This window comes from Octopus bimaculoides, chromosome 7 (genome assembly GCF_001194135.2).
Source record: "Octopus bimaculoides isolate UCB-OBI-ISO-001 chromosome 7, ASM119413v2, whole genome shotgun sequence".
Lineage (NCBI taxonomy): Eukaryota > Metazoa > Mollusca > Cephalopoda > Octopoda > Octopodidae > Octopus > Octopus bimaculoides.
The window spans coordinates 3,951,207-3,969,161 of record NC_068987.1 but is presented as its reverse complement, the minus strand read 5'-3'; the positions used below and the strand labels follow the sequence as shown (position 1 = coordinate 3,969,161).

At 36.2% G+C, this 17,955-nt stretch overlaps 1 protein-coding gene across 1 annotated transcript in view; it reads right to left on the bottom strand.

Moving 5' to 3' along the window:
- Positions 1-103: 103 nt before the first annotated feature.
- LOC106874125 (tetratricopeptide repeat protein 17) overlaps positions 104-17,955 on the bottom strand; it is a 74,955-nt gene continuing 57,103 nt past the window's right edge. The window contains exons 13-19 of the mRNA XM_052969112.1: positions 7,311-7,438; positions 6,071-6,260; positions 5,019-5,096; positions 4,298-4,522; positions 2,543-2,839; positions 1,184-1,355; positions 104-474 (exon numbers count right to left, since the gene is read on the bottom strand). Of these exons, the coding sequence (XP_052825072.1) occupies positions 362-474; positions 1,184-1,355; positions 2,543-2,839; positions 4,298-4,522; positions 5,019-5,096; positions 6,071-6,260; positions 7,311-7,438 (1,203 nt within the window). The 3' untranslated portion in view covers positions 104-361. The remainder of the gene's footprint in view (positions 475-1,183; positions 1,356-2,542; positions 2,840-4,297; positions 4,523-5,018; positions 5,097-6,070; positions 6,261-7,310; positions 7,439-17,955) is intronic.

Sequence of the window (17,955 nt, the reverse complement as noted above, 5' to 3'; positions counted from 1 at the left end):
TTTTTTTTTTTTTTTTTTGTTCCTTTTAGTCATTGGGCTGTGGCCATGCTACAGCACTGCCTTGAAGGATTTTAGTCAAACAGATTGTTTACCAACTCAGTATTTATATTTCTGTTTTGATGTCTGATACTTATTCTATTGGCCTCGTTTTGTTGAACTGCTAAGTCATGGAAATGTAAGCAAACCAACATTTGGGGTCAAGAGGTGGAGGTGGATAAATACAGGCACACACACACACACAGAGGCTTCCATACAGTTCCTGTCTACCAAATCCACTCATTACAGTCTCTCACTGTAATTGTAATATTACAAATCCCTCCAACCATCGCAGCAGGCTGGCATTCTTTCCACCTCAATGATTTTATAGTCTAATCAAGTACCTTACCTGAACATTAATTTGATGACATTTTTCCTCTTTACAAGAGTCTTTATTCCCTGGGCAATCGGCATCATGATCACAAATACCATTGTTAACTGCAAAAGGGATAAAAGTAGAGTTCAAGGAATTGTCTGCACAGCTGCATTACTTAATCCCTTTAATCTAAATACCTTCATCCTCCCTCCATTTGTCTATCTCATTCTGTCCAACTTGCTAATTGCTCAACATTACAGTCAATATGTCTGCCTGAACAACTACATGTGTGTCCACTGTTTTGCCAAACTGGATTTGATTTCAGTTGCATTGTACAGATATGTTGCATATATACCTATAACAGTGTTGAGTTTCTTCTGTCTAGTCGTGTGTGTTCAGTTAGATGTGCTTCTTATCTGTCCAGTTGCATCTGTATATATTCAATCACATGTGCACTGAACAGTTTAATTGTATGCATATCCGTTTAGTTGTATGTATACCTATCTGTTCAATTTCATGTGCTTAGTTAGATGTGCACCTATCTGTTCAGTTGCATCTGTTCTTATCTGTTAGTCATGTGTATTTAGCTGTTTAGATGCATGTGCATCCATATGTTAGTCTTATGTACATCTATCTCATCTTGTCGTGTGACCACTTGTATGGCTGTCCTTCTTTTAGATTCATTTCTTCCTCATGTTTTTATATGACGGTGTCCAGCTATTGTTCAGATGTCTTTCAGGCTTTCAACATTTGTATTTGAGAATGTGTGTGTGTGTGTGTGAAAGACAGATACAGAGAAATAAGGAGAGTTGTCCTGGAAGAGACCCTTACATTCTGTAGCAGCCATTACTGCAGCCCCAAGACCTCCTTGTGATGACATGGCTGAAGCACAAGATTCCAGTTTGATAGGAATAATTGTGCAGGTTTGAGTACAATGACCATCACAGTTGGAAGATTTGGAATGGCTTCGTGTTTCAATGACACACTTTTCAGCTCCGTTCTCCTATAAGAAAAAAAAAAAAAAAGTTTATTTAAAAAATAAAAATCAATCTGAAAAAATTTATTTACTATTTATTGATTAGATGTCAGCATAGGGTTTAATTCGACATTTAATCAGACAACATACATCCACTTCCAGTGACTCTGGTACTCCATGATAAAGTACGAGACGTTTGGCATCATTGATTCGGCTCTGACTCATTTGACATCAGACGTTTTAATGCTTCTCTAGTCCCCCCCAATCACTCTGTGTTTGTGTGTAGGCATATTTCTATTTATGTGTCTGAGGAGAGTGGAAAGTGTTGATGTCCATCATGCTCAGTTAGAAAATTGTAATGTCACTCTTTCTTGCTCGGCTCTCTTTCTTTCTCTCTCTCTCTCTCTCTGTGTTTATTTCTGCACTTAGAATGTTGTAATCCTGGATACATACATCAGCAGCATCATGGTTTTCATTTTTGTCTGGTCCATGCTTGCTCTCATAATGTAGATCCTCATCCACTTGTATGTTGTTGTCACCACTATTATATTGTGTCAGTATTCCACGTCTTATCTCTGGCTCATGTATCGTGCTATCGCTGATGGCTCCACAAGACAATGACTTTGAAACGTCTACCTTGACGGTAACTCAAACTCGTATGTATCACGTAACTGACACTGACTCCAACTGAGAAACTCGTACAACGACTCTACTACGACTGACTGACTCTGACTTTATAGTGGCTCTCATACCACTTTGCCACATGCAAGGATCAGACAAGACTACACTGATGGTCAACCCATACCTGTTTCAAAACAAGGTAATAATTCTCCCCCTCCCACCCAGTTTACTGAACAATAAACAGCCCAGATATGGTTACACAAACAAATAACACTATGAATGAATCTTTTGTTTACTGAGACCACGCAACATGTCCATGTGGTCGACTGCAAAGCAAAGGACACAATCACTACAATAACTGATGCTTTTGTTTACAATCAGCAAACATGAAGATGAGGGGGAAGTAGGAAGGAATTCACTCCCACAAACGCACACATTAAAGCTCAAAATTTATGAACCAACAACCAGTAGTGATATAGTTTATCCAATCACATAAAGTCGTTTATCATACCAGTTCAATAACATATCAGAAATCAAAAGAAAATGTAAGAAAATAACAAAAAAACAACAAAGGGTTTTTTTGGTTGCCTTACAGTTTGACATATGACCCTGCTCTCTCCTTGAGGAATGTTGGTAGAATACATTATTTTCTGTTGACAATTGGGACTTGTGGTGGAAGAATCGGTCATGCCATTTGTATCACTCAGATGGTGCGAGGCCTCACTCTGCGCCGGTTTGTGAAACTTCTGTTGACATTTCACTGCCCGCAGTGCACTGTAAGCTTCTTTCAGACCGTATGGTTCTACAAGAGCTTGTTCGTAATGCCACACAGCACCTGTATAGTTTTGGGTGGCAACAAGTAAATTGCCCAAAAAATAGTTGGTCAAAGGCTGGAAATAAACAGACAAAAAGTAAGGTAAGGAAAGAAAGGTTTAACATTATTCCAAGCATTCAAAACTGGGGAGGAAAAAAACCCCATAATTATTATAAATCTAGACTTTCTTTATTCTATAAAACTCTAAAGCTTTTGGAGTCTACTTAAAGAATTTCTTTTCTTTTTTTCATGTGTGTGTTAAGTTTGCTTCCCAGTAACATGATTCCAGGTTCAGTCCCACTGTATGGCACCTTGGACAACAGTCTTCTATAACAGACTCGGGTCAACTAAAGCCATGTGAGTAGATTTGATAGATGGAAACTGAAAGAAGCCTGTTGTATATATATGTGTGTGTGTTCTCTCACCAACACTTGATAACCAGTGTTGGTATGTTTACATCTTGCATCTTAGTGGTTTGGCAAAAGAGACCAATAGAACAAGTATCGGGCTTAAAAATAACTACTGGGATCAATTTATTTGACTAAAATTCTTCAAAGTGGTGCCCCAGCAGGTCACAATCTAATGACTGAAACAAGTAAAAGATGTTCTACTCCAACAGCATCTCCCTTATCCACTCCTTCATCCATGCCTGGAAATCAAGTTAGTTTTTACCTGTTACTCTTTTTTTCTGAATCCAATCATTGGATTACGACCTGCTGGACTATCAACTTCAACGATTTTCTTTGACCATATCAAAGCCAGTTTTGCTACAGATAAGAGCAAAACCAAAGTCGATGTTGAAGGTCAAATGGCAGAAACTGTAACATTTTGTCCACCTTATCAGGACTGAGATAAGGTGTAGTGGTTGCTTGGCACTGGCATGTAAAAAGTTTTATGGTGCTTTTTACATAAAACTTCAATGATGATGATGCAATAAGGAGAGAAAGAGCTGCACTACTGTTCATAAGAGGTCAACAACACCCTTAGAAATATTTCCTGGAGAATTGAAGAATTAAATATCTGGACTAAAGATAGGAAACAATATTTTCATTGTATAATAATTTATGTCCTAAACACTAAATACACGAAGAAACTGAGACACTGTAGCTCTTGAAAGTTATGTTGAACTGTTTGAAGCCATGTGTTCACCTCTTTAGCAAGATACCTGCTCCTACACCTCTATCATGTTTTCACAGCCCTCAATACTCTACCCCACCCAGTCGAGGGGCCTTGTCATGTGTATATTTGGTGATCTCACCAGGTGCTGGTGCTATGGAAAATGCACCCAGTACACTTTGTGTGAAGTGGTTGGCATTAAGAAGGCCATGCAGCTGCAAAAGCAGATGCTGGGATTTGGTACAGCCCTCTGGTGTTCATCAGGTCCTGTCAAGCCATCCAACTCACACCAGCATAGAAAAGGGGACATTAAATGATGATGATGATTGAAGAGAGATTCTCTGATTCAAGATTGAAGAGGAAAAAGAAAACAAATAACGCCAAACAAAATAAACAAAAACATTGAATTCTTTCTTACCTCTACACTGTTAATCATAAGAGCATCTTTTATGACAACAATTGCATCATCATAGCGACCAACTCTATATAGAATGCTGCCAAGATTGATGAGAGGGACATCTCGGTAGAGTTCAGGAACTGTGTACAGGGCCCGTCTTATACATTCAATTCCATAGAAAGCATTGCCCAATATTCTCCAATAGAGTCCAGCTAGGTTGAAAAGAATCCAATTTGGACTAATACTCTAAAATAGACAAATAGTTAGGTTTATAATTATGAAGGAAATAAATAGAAAATTAAAGGACAAATCTGTTTTATAAGACTGTCTAGAATTAACACTAACGTCCTCGTTATCACCAGTTAGATCATAGTCGTTGCTCAAATTACTGTGATTTTTATAAGCCGTAATATTTGAATATGAGTCATGCTCCACATAATGGTCCCTTTATTAAGGCACAAAACCAGCAATTTTGAGGGAAGCAGGTTAGTCGATTCGTTGAACTAATATTAAAATTAGTACATGATGTTACTGACTACAAAAGAATGAAAGGCAAAGTTTGACGATGGTGGGAAGTGAATTCAGAGCATAAAAAGCCAGAAGACAAACCACAAAGCATTTTGTCCATAGCTCTGACGATTCTGAGCTTTGTGGCTTTCTTCTTTAGTGATGTCTGCTGAGATTTTTATTTTATTTTTTTTTTGTTAGGATTACTTTAAAGAAAGTGGTCACCCTTACTCACCTGTTTTAAAGCAGTAAGGATCCTCTGTCCAACCTCTTCTTTGGTGACAATTCCGTTGTTTACGTGGTCCAGGAGAATCTGCAAGAAATACACAACAAACAACACAGTTCACCAAACAACCTTCCTCTGCACCTTTGAAAATATATAAAATATACAGGGTTGGACTGTTATGATTCTTTTGTTGTTATAAGAATGGGGTCGGAGAGGGAGGGGGTGAAGTAGATATGCTAACGAACATGTAATCAAGGAAAAGTAACCATAATAAGTGCAGGCATGGCTAGGTGGTTAAAAAATCTCACTTTGCAACCATGTAGTTTTTGGTTCAGTCCCACTGTGTAGCAACTTGGGCAGGTGTCTTCTACAAGAGCCTTGGGCCAGCCATTGCCTTGTGAGTGAATTTGGTAGATAGAAACTGTATGGAAACCTGTTGTGTGTGTTTTTGCATCTGTTTGTCCTCATCACTGCATAACAGGTGTTGGCTTGTTTACATCCCTGTAACTTAGCAGTTTGGCAAAAGAGACTGGCAGGATAAGTACCAGATTTACAAATAAGTACTGGGGTTGATCTGTTCGATTTGAAGGGCAGTGTCCAGTGTCCTAGCATGGCTACAGTCCAGTGACTGAAACAAGTGAAAGATAGAAAATGCTACTGCAGCCTCACTTCTCTGAATGGGATACATGGAATTTATTGAGGCATATTCATTATGGCTGGATGCTCTTCCTGTCGCCAACCCTCATTTGTTTGCAACCAAGAAAATGCTTCCCCAGGACCAGACATGTTTTCATGGACGACTGGAAGCAAATAACACTGCTTGTATGACTCTCATTCACAAATATTACATGATGTCAAAACCAGAAGATACCTACACATACACACACACACACATGATGAGCTTCTTTCAGTTTCTGTATCCCGAAATCAATTCAGAAGTTTTTGGTCAGCTTAAGGCTGTGATAGAAGACCCTTGCCCAAGGTACCATGCAATGGGACTACCTGAAACCACACAGCCATGTGTGTGTGTATAGTTAGTATCCGTTAGTTACAGAACTTACCTGTCTCATGGCTGGCTCAGGAAACTTCAGGGCAAAGTTAGCCCGGTCAGCCACAGACCGGATGTGATCATAAGTGAGAACACTACCATCAGTGATATCCAAAAGTGGGGTACAAATGGGTGGATACCATGGCAGGGGATGTTCATCTCCAGCATAAAGACTCTGAGCTTCCGAAAGTAAAGCACGGACTCTGGAAGGAGAAAATATAAAACAATAAAGACAGGTGAGATTATTGACAACTACCACCACATCAGCCATACGTGTGTGTATATATATATTTATATATATATATACACCTTTTAGCTTTCATTTGCTTCTGTCACTAGACTGTGGCCATGCTGCAGCACTGCTTTGATGAATTTTAGTCGAACAGTACTTTTGCATTTTTTCAAGCCTGGTGCTTATTCTACTGGTTTGTTTCGCCAAACCACTGTTAGAGGGATGTAAACACACCAACACTGGTTGTCAAGGGACAAACATACACAGAATGGGCTTCTTTAAGTCTTGTCTACCAAATCTACTCACAACTCTTTGGTTGGCCTGATGCTTCAGTAGGAGACACTTGCCCAAGGTGCCATGCAATGGAACTGAACCCAGGACTATGTGGTTGGGAAGCAAGCTTCTTGCCCCCACCATGTCTATATATGTATATTGATAACATGCATATATTGACAACTTCTGTGTAAGCAATATGTATATGATTATACGAAAAAAAATGTTTTTATTTCGAATAGGTGCTCACTTTGCTACTACTTGGTCCCAGGTTCATTTCCACTGCATGGCACCTGCTGCTGAACACTGCCCTGTGAGTAAATTTGCTAGATAGAAACTGTGTGGCAGCCTATCATGTGCGTTTGTGTTCGTTCCTTTATATACCACGACAACCTGTATTGGTTTGTTTGCATCCCTGTTATTTCATAACTTAGAGGTTGGCAAAAGAGACCAACATAACTACCAGACTTATATACGTGTGTGTGTGTGTGTGTTTTGTCTGTGTTTGTCCCCCACTCTCCAACCACTGCTTGACAACCAGTGTTGGTGTATTTATGTCCCCCATAACTTAGTGGTTTCACTAAAAGAGACTGACAGAATAAATACCAGGCTTAAGAAGGAAATAAGTCTTGGGGTCGATTTGTGTGATTAAAACTCCTTGAAGGCGATGCCCCAGTATGGCCGCAGCCTAATGACTGCAACAAGTAAAAGAACGAATGAAAGATGAATGAAATAACTTTCTACTTACTCAAATCCTTTGTTTTCTGGGGACAGGTAAACAGTTGACATGTTTTGAGGATCAGGAAACTTTTGAACATAAACATCACATTCTTCCTTCGATGGCCAGTCAACGGGCATTTCCTTGTGATGATGGTTCTGAAAAAGCAGAGGATACGTACATACAAACATACACACACGCACACACACATATTTAATCATGATATATATATTTATATATATGTAGGCCGGGATGCAGACATCTAAAATTGCTCTAGTTTTTGTTTTTGTGACCACTGCATGGCAACTACATGAAATTTTGAACAACAGTAGAGAAAAATACGAATAGCAACCACAGAAACTCATCAAGTGTGAAAAGTGCACATTAATGAGTTATAATACTTTTAATATTTTGTAATTATGTCTGTCAGATTCTTGGGTCCTAAATTGGAAACTAGGCCAATGGCATGTGTATTAGACTGGTTTTCTGTTCTGATGTACAGAATGTTGAAACAAATCTAATTTCAGAATGAATAAGATTGTGATCTTAAATTTACATACTATTAGAGGGTCTTTTACTTGAAATATTTTCACTTACTGAGACACATTTGCAAACCATTTAAGTTAAATGGGAATGGGGGAGGGGGTGTTATGAAGAATAAATTTTGCCTGACCTCCGAAGCATGTCAAATATTAAGAAATACATGTAATCTTTAAAAATAATGATGATGATAATAACAATAGTACTTGTAATATAAACAAGACCAAAAAAAACTCCTCATTTTTCTTTCGTCTTCCTCATCCTTGTCTCACACTTTATTCTTCTTCCCTCAGCCCGTACCTCTGTCTCTCGTGCTCGCTCTCTTTCTCTCGATTTCTTGCATGCATGCACACACACACGCGTGCGCACACAGACATCCCCCCTCTCTCTCACTCCACATCTCTTCATTCCAAACAGAAAATTTTGAGAAATGATAAAAGTATCCACACGTAATATTGATTCCAATTTGCTTTTACTATAAGTAACTCAGACATTTGACATATGTCACATAAAACAGTCATTGATATCCATTTTCAGCTTGTCTTCATTAATAATACTTTGTGATGGTAACTCATTAATGACTATAAATTGAATTGAATAAATTCAAAGGTCCCAAAGTAGTTTGTTGTATGATCAGGTTGCATTGTCCATGTACGGCATGACAAATAGATGTCATCATCATCATCATTGTTTAACGTCCATCTTCCATGCATGCATGGGTAGGACGGCTGACAGGAGCCAGCCAGGTAGAAAACTACCCAAGGCTATTGTGTCTGCTTTGACACGGTTTCATATATATTGTCATCACCATCATGTTTCTATGTTTGCATGGGTTGGCTGAGTTCCCTTCTGGTTACCAATCTTCACCTGATTCCAAGCAAGGTAACTTCCCCATGATCAGACCTGTTTTTACAGAATATTGGAAACAAACAACATTGCTTGTGATGATGATGATGATGATGCTCATTTACAACCATCACATGGTCAAAACAAAGGCAGGCACACACACACATTCTCACAGAACTTTATTGGCAGTTGAAAACTACACAAATCATTTCTCCAAGATTTTCAGGTTTTTCAATCCTCGGACAAAAAAGAAATCTTTTTTTTCTTTTTTCTTTTTTTGTTCACAGATTGGGAAAGTAAAATTTGAAGCAACAATTTGTGAACTTTTAAATCATCCAGCAACAGCAGTGAAACTGCTAAACCCAGATTTCTGCTTCCTTGAGTAGAAATCTAGACTCAGAAGTCCTACTACCAATGTTGGATGCTTTTTCTACTCATATATTTCTATGCATTTTAGGTCTATACGAGATGTTTTCTCGAGACCAACACCAGTTTTCTGGCTTTCTACTGTATATCCATGTTGAATAAGATATATAAAATGCTGCACCATCATCATCTTCATCATCCTCATTTAATGTCCATTTTGCCATGCAAGCATGGATTGGATAATTTGGCAAGAGCTGACTACTTCAAGCTCTATTGTCTGCTTTGGTATGGTTTCTACACCTGGATCCCCTTCCTAATGCCAACCATTTTGCAGAGTGTATTTGGTGCTTTTTATGTGGCACCAGTGTGGTCACCAAGAAACTCGTGTGTGTATAAAGCACCCACTACACTCTCAGAGTGGTTGGCATTAGGAAGGTCATCCAGCTGTAGAAACTCTGCCAGATCAGATTGGAGTCTGGTGTAGCTATCTGGTTTGCAAGTCCCCAGTCAAATTGTCCAACCCATGGAAAGCGGACGTTAAACGATGATGATGATATACACACACATATACATACATAACACACACACAAGCATATACCCATAGAAGCATACACACAAACACAACCCCCTAAACACACTTTTATGCACACATACACACATTCTACACAAACATATGTACATGGTGTGTACATCAATACCATGCTATAGAATGAATATAACAGATTGAAATATAATTATACTTTGTGTAATACATACATACGCGTGTATGGACAAATGTATAGCAAAAGAATATAACAAATGAAAAATACATATTACAAAATGTAATAAAATATTTAATAACAAATACAACAAAAAATGTGCAGTATAAAATGAACAATTATAAAATATAATATATGCAACATAAATTGTGCAGTATACATCATATAATAAAATATGTACAAAATAAAATATAAAAATGTGATATGTGTGTGTGTATGTATATATTTTTAAATATGTATGTGGTGATCTATACAGTACATATATATTATGCATAAAGTAAAAAAAAAGAAAATATACATTAATATACATAATACACATATAAAATGGAAAAAGAAACAATATAAGAAAATATACAGGGGTATATATATATATTATATAATAAAAATAAAGAGCATTATAAAAAAAAAGTGGGGTACAATAACAAAAATATATAATGAAATAAATATAATATTAAACAATATCTAACTACAGAAATTTAAGATGTATTGTGTGTGTGTGTATTGTTGATAATATAGTTCTATATTTAAGAGATGAGGAATTATTTACATTATTTACATTTGATGGATATTTGTCCTCATCTTTGTGGTTAACACGTTTCGGCTGATATACCCTCCAGCTTTCTTCAGATGTCTTGGGAAAATTTCCAACCTGGGTTCTCATTCCTAAGGTATTTTTCGATATTATTATTATTCAGGTCACTGCCTGGAATTGAACTTGGAATCTTGGGGTTAGTAGCCTGCGCTCTTAACCACTACGCCCATGGGCATATGGTGTAGTGGTTAAGAGCACAGGCTACTAACCCTAAGATTCCGAGTTTGATTCCAGGCAGTGACCTGAATAATAATAATAATAATTCTGGTTTAATAATAATTATAATATCAAAAAATACGTTAGGAATGATAATCCAGGTTTGAAATTGAGGTGCGTCTAATTGACCATGAATCTTTTAGTGCCATCAACTACGATAAGTGTGTGTGTGTGTGTGTGTAATATGAAAATATATCAAAGACAATTCAAATAATAAGAAAAAGGAATGAAGAAACAAAAATAATGTGAAAATTAAAAATAATTTTAAAAAATACTCAGGGTGAATGTGACCAGGAATATGTCTGTTAGAGGTGATAGGCTTAATGAGATGGGGTTTTTTTTTTGTAAAATATTTTTATGTTTGTGAAACCTTTGAGGATTGTATATAGATCCAGATGCTTAAAACTCATTTGTAAATGTCTCAAAAGCATTCATTCTCATATATTGATAATTTGAGACTAATTCAGATGTTTTGTTTAATAGTTGTACACAGTTCTTTCTTTGGATGTTAAATTTCTTTTCTCATTAGAGGTGACATCTCTTGGATCCATTGGTATATAAGATCGTGCTTTCAATAACTTAACCAATATGTTAAGATACTTTTTGTTTTTTGTTTCTCGAGCTTTAGAAATATTTCAATCCATGACATAGCTCTCTTGTATTCTGTGTGCCGGAAAGAGAATATGTTGTGTATACCAGCTTTTGAATATATTAGCTGTAAAACTGGTGTAATTCCCTTCTGTATCTTCAGATAAAGTGAGGTGAAGTGACTTTGGTGTGAAATACCAATCTTTTATCATGGCACTTTTTGTTGAAGGAGCAAGAAATAGTGATTCTACAAATGCCGAGAGATCAAAGTTGAGACCTACCAGTGTTTGTGATGTCTTCTATTGATCTTTGATGTTAAAAAGCAAGATTTTCAGAGCCATTGTAGTTAATCTTTTCTCAGAAGCTCATGACAATTATGAGAAATGGCATCAGGCTACTTGGGTGGGTCAAACCAAATATTTTCCCCTTTCCTTGTATTTGTGTAGATTCTATTGGTGTTTTGCATATACTGTATTGTATCTTTAAAACCACTCCCTGTTAAAACACTTTTGTAATAAGAAGAGCTCTATTGAAGGATTCTTCATCAAATGTGGTGCTGGAAATCCATTTGCTAATAACGCTGATTAGTTTTTAAGACCCTGAGTGAAATCTTGGAAATTAACAAAATGACAGTATTTTTAGATTAAATTCTCGAATGCTTTTTATGAAGATACTTCCGAATTGATCTGATGTTGATCTATTATAGAAACCGGTAAAGATTAGACCACAGCCTCTAATTCTAAATGAGAGGAAATGTTAAAGTGAGTCTAATAAATATGTCCATCTCTCTCACAGACCTCTGTTCCATTGTAACTAGCCATAAGCAACACCAGAAAGCTTTCCACCATTGTGTTTATACTGAAACAAATCATAATGGAAAGCTAATGACTTCTGAGCATTCATTATAATATTAATTCAGGAATCATTTACATTTGACGGATATTTGTCCTCATCTTGTTTGTTGTCAACACAACGTTTCGGCTGATATACCCTCCAGCCTTCATCAGGTGTCTTGGGGAAATTTCAAATCTGGGTTCTCATTCCTAAGGTATTTTTCGATATTATATGACGTAGTGGTTAAGAGCTTGGGCTACTAACCCCATGATTCCAAATTCGATTCCAGGCAGTGACCTGAATACTAATAATATCGAAAAATACCTTAGGAAAGAGAACCCAGGTTCGAAATTTCCCCCAAGACACCTGATGAAGGCTGGAAGGTATATCAGCCGAAACGTTGTGTTAACAACAAACAAGATGAGGACAAAATATCCATCAAATGTAAATAATGTACATAATTCCTCATCTCTTAAATATAGAACTGTAGGAATCATTAATATTAGAAAATGAATGACCAGATGTTAAATTTATAGAGCATAGGTCTTGTGTTGAGGGAATAAAACATTACATCAAACTGAGTGAATCTGCAATATTGTGTATCTTCTAGATTATTAAACCACTCAATTACCAACATGTTGTAAGCCAGTGGCATATATATATATATATATATATATATATATATATATATATCAGCCATGTGCCGTCAGTAATTACTCAAGGTAGGCAATTGGTAACCTTTATGTAATAAAACACCAAAAAATAAGTGAGACACAGGTGCATGACGGAGTTGTAGGCAGATTTACATCTGCCTTTATAGCACGTAAAGAAAATGTTGTAGGAGTGTACGCGGCACGTGTACTACAGCAGTTCTATGTGTAGCTTAGATACTGAGATGAAAAGCAGGGACGAATTCTGCCTACCTGATCTACCAAAAAATAAAATATTTTGCAATTTTATGCATAGTAATCCGAGTAACCTTAATTTTATTGAATTAGGTGCATATTTTGCCATAAAAGGAAAATGTTGTTATTGATCTATTTTATTCAAGGTAGGCGCACACACACGTGTTTGCATATATGTATGTGTATATAGCGTGTGTGATTTGGTGGAGATTTGGCTGCTGTTTCTAGCAATTTGAAAAGCTCTGTACTGACCACCACATAAAAAATACCTGAAGCTGTTCTGTGAACCATTATTCTGAGTTTCACAATGAGTTAAGTTTGTTTTTGATAATTCCTTTAAAAAAGATTATTGCAACATATGCATACATTCAGCGAGGCAGAAACACACTTTACCCCCTCACTATATACTTGGGGTTAATGATAATATTAACAGTTATAAAATTGATGGTCCGTTATAGGACTTTAGTGTGTTTTACACACCTAATAGTGAAGACATGAAAATATAAAGTGTTTTTGCATGGAAATACATGAATCTACCATGTCCATATATCAGCTGATACATTTTCTAATGGCTTTCGGAAATCAATCAAATCTTGACCATTTATATTGCTATATTTATAAATATCTTTGCTTATATATTGTCATACTGCTTCCTTTCTTCAATTGTTTGAATAATCAGCAGACATGTAACTCAGAGTAACAACTCTAGAAGCTTTAACTTCTCATAAAATATACATTACTCTGTGTGTGTGGATATTCGTATATATATATATATATATATATTCTTATGAAGGTGGTGAGCTGGCAGAAACGTTAGCACGCCGGGCGAAATACTTAACAGTATTTCATCTGTCTTTACGTTCTGAGTTCAAATTTCGCCAAGGTCAATTTTTTTTTCCTTTCATCATTTTTGGGGTTGATAAATTAAGTACCAGTTGTGTACTGTGGTTGTTCTAATCAACTGGTCCCTTCCCCCAAAATTTCAGGCCTTGTGCCTAGAGTAGAAAAGTATATCCGTATATATATTATCTTCCACAGAACAGAGGACATGCAGAGATTGACAGTGAAGAGTAAAGTTCTTTATCAATCAAGTATTGACTCATACCAAGTGGAATAAACCCGAGCCCCTTGTTATTGAAGGGCAGGAACTGCTTGAAGCAAGCCACTTATCTGGACAGTACAATTTGTGATGATGGTAGATTCAGTGAAAAAGATTGCTGGGTGAGCAAGGCCAGCTCAAAGATGTGACTGGAGGTTGTGAAACCTGCAGAAGCATTGTAGTGAAGGAGATCCCTTCTCATATTTAAGATATGACTCTCGTTTCATAAGGACAATCATTGTTGACTATTGGTGGACTGTTTATAGGGATAAATGCAAAGTGTTACAAAGGTTCCTTGTTACCTTGTTATAAATGCATGGTCAGTTGTTGGGAAAGTGTAATACATGTATGCCCAGTATAACAGTTGGCATCATGAGGTTTACAACTTTTATGTTCCTTATTGATTGGAAGAGTGTTGTTTCCGTTTGAGTCTGATTAATCAAACATATGACCAAAGGCATTCCAGTAAAGACCATCACCTCTTATTTTCAGACATAGTTTAACCATGATATTTTCAAATATGGCCCTCCTGACAGTAAAATGCGATTTAGATGGGGTTTTTTTCAACCTTGTCTGTTCATTGAGGGAGGAGGTTTTTAATTCCGGTGATTTTGTAACATATTCTTACTATTAATTGTAAATCAGTATAATACAAAGTGTTCTATAAATTGTTTTAATGGTGCAACTCGAAGTAGATAAAGCTATAAATAATAGCATGTAAAAAAATGTTGGGTTTAAAAAATCCCTTTGGATGATAAAAAAAGTCAAATGGCTGAAAAGAAAATCTTATAAACAACACAAGTGATCTGTAAGTAAGGTGCAGTGCATTTGGATCATGTAATACACAATGTCTGTGGTTGGTTGGCTTTTATTGGGTGCTGTATCCATTGTATCTTTAAAGGTGAATTTGTTGTTGTAACTGCCATGAACCTTAATCTGTCTAACATGGCTGAGTATTGTTTTGTTTTGACGAGATTAATTTCTTTGACTTAGTACTTTTCATCGTTTTGTTTAATCCTTTAGCATTTCAACTGGCCATATCTGGACTTTTTATGTTCAATCTGACTGGATCTAGCTTTTCCAATCTGCTTTACAATACAGCTCTATATTTAAGAGATGAAGAATTATGTACATTATTTACATTTGACGAATATTTGTCCTCATCTTGTTTGTTGTTGACACAACATTTCAGCTGGTATACCCTCTAGCTTTCATCAGGTGTCTTGGGGAAATTTCAAACCTGGGTTCTCATTCCTAAGGTATTTTTTATTATTATTAGTATTCAGGTCACTGCCTGGAATCGAACTCAGAATCTTGAGGTTAGTAGCCCGCACTCTTAACCACTATGCCATATGCCTGTGGGCTTTTGATGTAGTTTCTCTATATCTTCACTGAAGTCATATGGCGTAGTGGTTAAGAGCGTGGGATTCCAGGCAGTGACCTGAATACTAATAATAATAATAATATCGAAAAATACATTAGGAATGAGAACCCAGGTTCGAAATTTCCCCAAGACACCTGGTGAAGGCTGGAGGGTATATCAGCCGAAATGTTAACAACAAACAAAATGAGGACAAATATTCATCAAATGTACATAATTTACTTTACAATGTCGTTCAAAGAAGAAAACAATAACATTGTTGAAAATCTCAAAGCTACAAGGTGATGCAGGATCACTTGAAAACATTGGGAATAAATAAGCATTACTTTGGACAGAATAACGTGAATGCTAAAGGGTTAATTTTGTATCTTTTTGTAGAATCTACAAACTCATCTCAGAGAGCATGTTATTACTGACATTTTATATTTATGCTGATACTGTGTACCTCCAGAAATATGAGGCATTTGTTCATGTTGTTAGTTTACACAGCTTTGTTATCACTATTTATCTCAGACATTTAATTTCTTTCATCTGAATTTCAGTTAAGATATATTTTCATTTTCAAGACGGAAGTCTTTTCAGAGATATTTCTGTTACCAAATATCATTGAGCAAGGATTTATGGTTTCTTTTTCATTTCCAAATCAGCTGAACCGGGACTTCTAAGACCAAAAAATGTCCATACCAGTCACCTTGCCTGTTAACAACAATCAAATTTTCCACTAAGCATATAAATTCAATTTTGTAAACAAAAAAAATTGATTTCTTGAATTTTTGTCTTTTTTAGTCTTTTGAGAGTTGCTTACAATTACTGCTAGTTTAATTGTTATCTTTCACGAAGGACACCAATGGGCAATCAAACATGCAGAAATATGAGGGCACAACAGTATCTCCCTTCAGGATAAGTCCATCTTTAATAGACAGGGGAGTTGAGATGTCACAGCCCCAGCTAAATATGTATGGTCATTGAAGGAAAGTACCATGGATTACATCATCAAATGGAGAGTGCTGGAGAGGTGCAAGCTTTACGTCAATAAGAGGTCCAGTCTATGCCTGGCAGAGAAGGGGACTGTACTAAGCTGCAAAAGCGAAGTTTCCAATCATGCCCACATGAAAAGAAAAATGTGATTGGATACAGGTGGACAGAACCATGAATGTAAACATCAGAAAAAATACCTTGCAACAGTTTTCACCTCTTCTTTGAGAGTTGATAACTTACGAAGAAATTAACTTCACAGAAAGTTAATTAATTCATTTATGGTTTGGAGAAAATATGATCTATGTTGGTAGGCAGTGTCAACGACAGACATGTCTTGGTCTTATTAGGTTATCGTCAAAAAGTGTAGCCATAGACACATTTTAACTACTTGCTATAATTCACATAATTGACAAAAGAGAAAAAAAATAGCCAAAGGAAATAACTTAGTGAACCAATATATAATGTCATTAATACATTTTTATGATAGTTAAAGGCTGAATAGCAAGTATGTTTATATTTTCCAAACAGTATGTTATATATATATATATATATATGCAAATTTTTTGTTGAAAATGCACCTAAATTTGAAAAACTTGTAATGGTTTAAAATAAATTTATTTACATATACACCAAACTAGTTTCAACAATATTATATGTAAATAAATTTTAAACAAGTTTTTCAAATTTATGGGCATTTTCAACAACAAATTTGCCTATATTTTTTCCTGCATGGAAATACACCCCACTCTTTCGTTATATATATGTATATATATTGGGTTGTCAAATAAATGTTAATTTGTTTCCAATGCTATTTGAATTTGCATGAAAAATATTTTGTAGCTCTATTCTTCCTTCCACTACAACTTTTGTTTATTGTTTTTGAAATTTGAATAAATTTTACTTTTTTTCCAGACATTTGACGATGGAGTGGCAAGTTGTTAAAAAATGAACACTTTCAACACCTTTCTCTCCACTTTCAATCAAGGTTCCAACGCTACTCAAGACAGCTGAGCTCTGTCTGGAGACGGTGCTATTACTGAAAGAATTGCACAGAAATGGTTTTCGTGTTCCAAAGAGGAGAAATTTGACCTCACTGACTGTGTTTGGCTGAGGATTGATTGAATGAGCTCATCCTCAAAGATCTACACCAGTCTACCAGGGAATTGGTCCATGTTCTCACAGGTAAGGTACAATGCAGCTGAAACGACCTGACAAATGACACAACATGCTTCTTTAGTACAACAATACTCTCCCCCCAACATTGATAATTTGACTAAAAATGTTATTCGGGAGGTCAGTTTGGAAGTTCTACCACACCCTCCAGCTATAGCACCTGATACATTCTCCTGATGAAGCACATTCAGATTATCACCTTTTGCAGTTGCTCACCAACACATTGCAATAATGGCATGGAGCCGAAAAATGTAACTTGATTAATTCTTTGAGTGAAGAAGAGCCATTTATTTCTACCATCAAGGAATTGGCAAGCTAGTAGAACATTGACATGAACAACGAAGGAGAATATATTATTGATTGATTTTGTTAAAATTGTCGATGAAAAATAAGGATTTT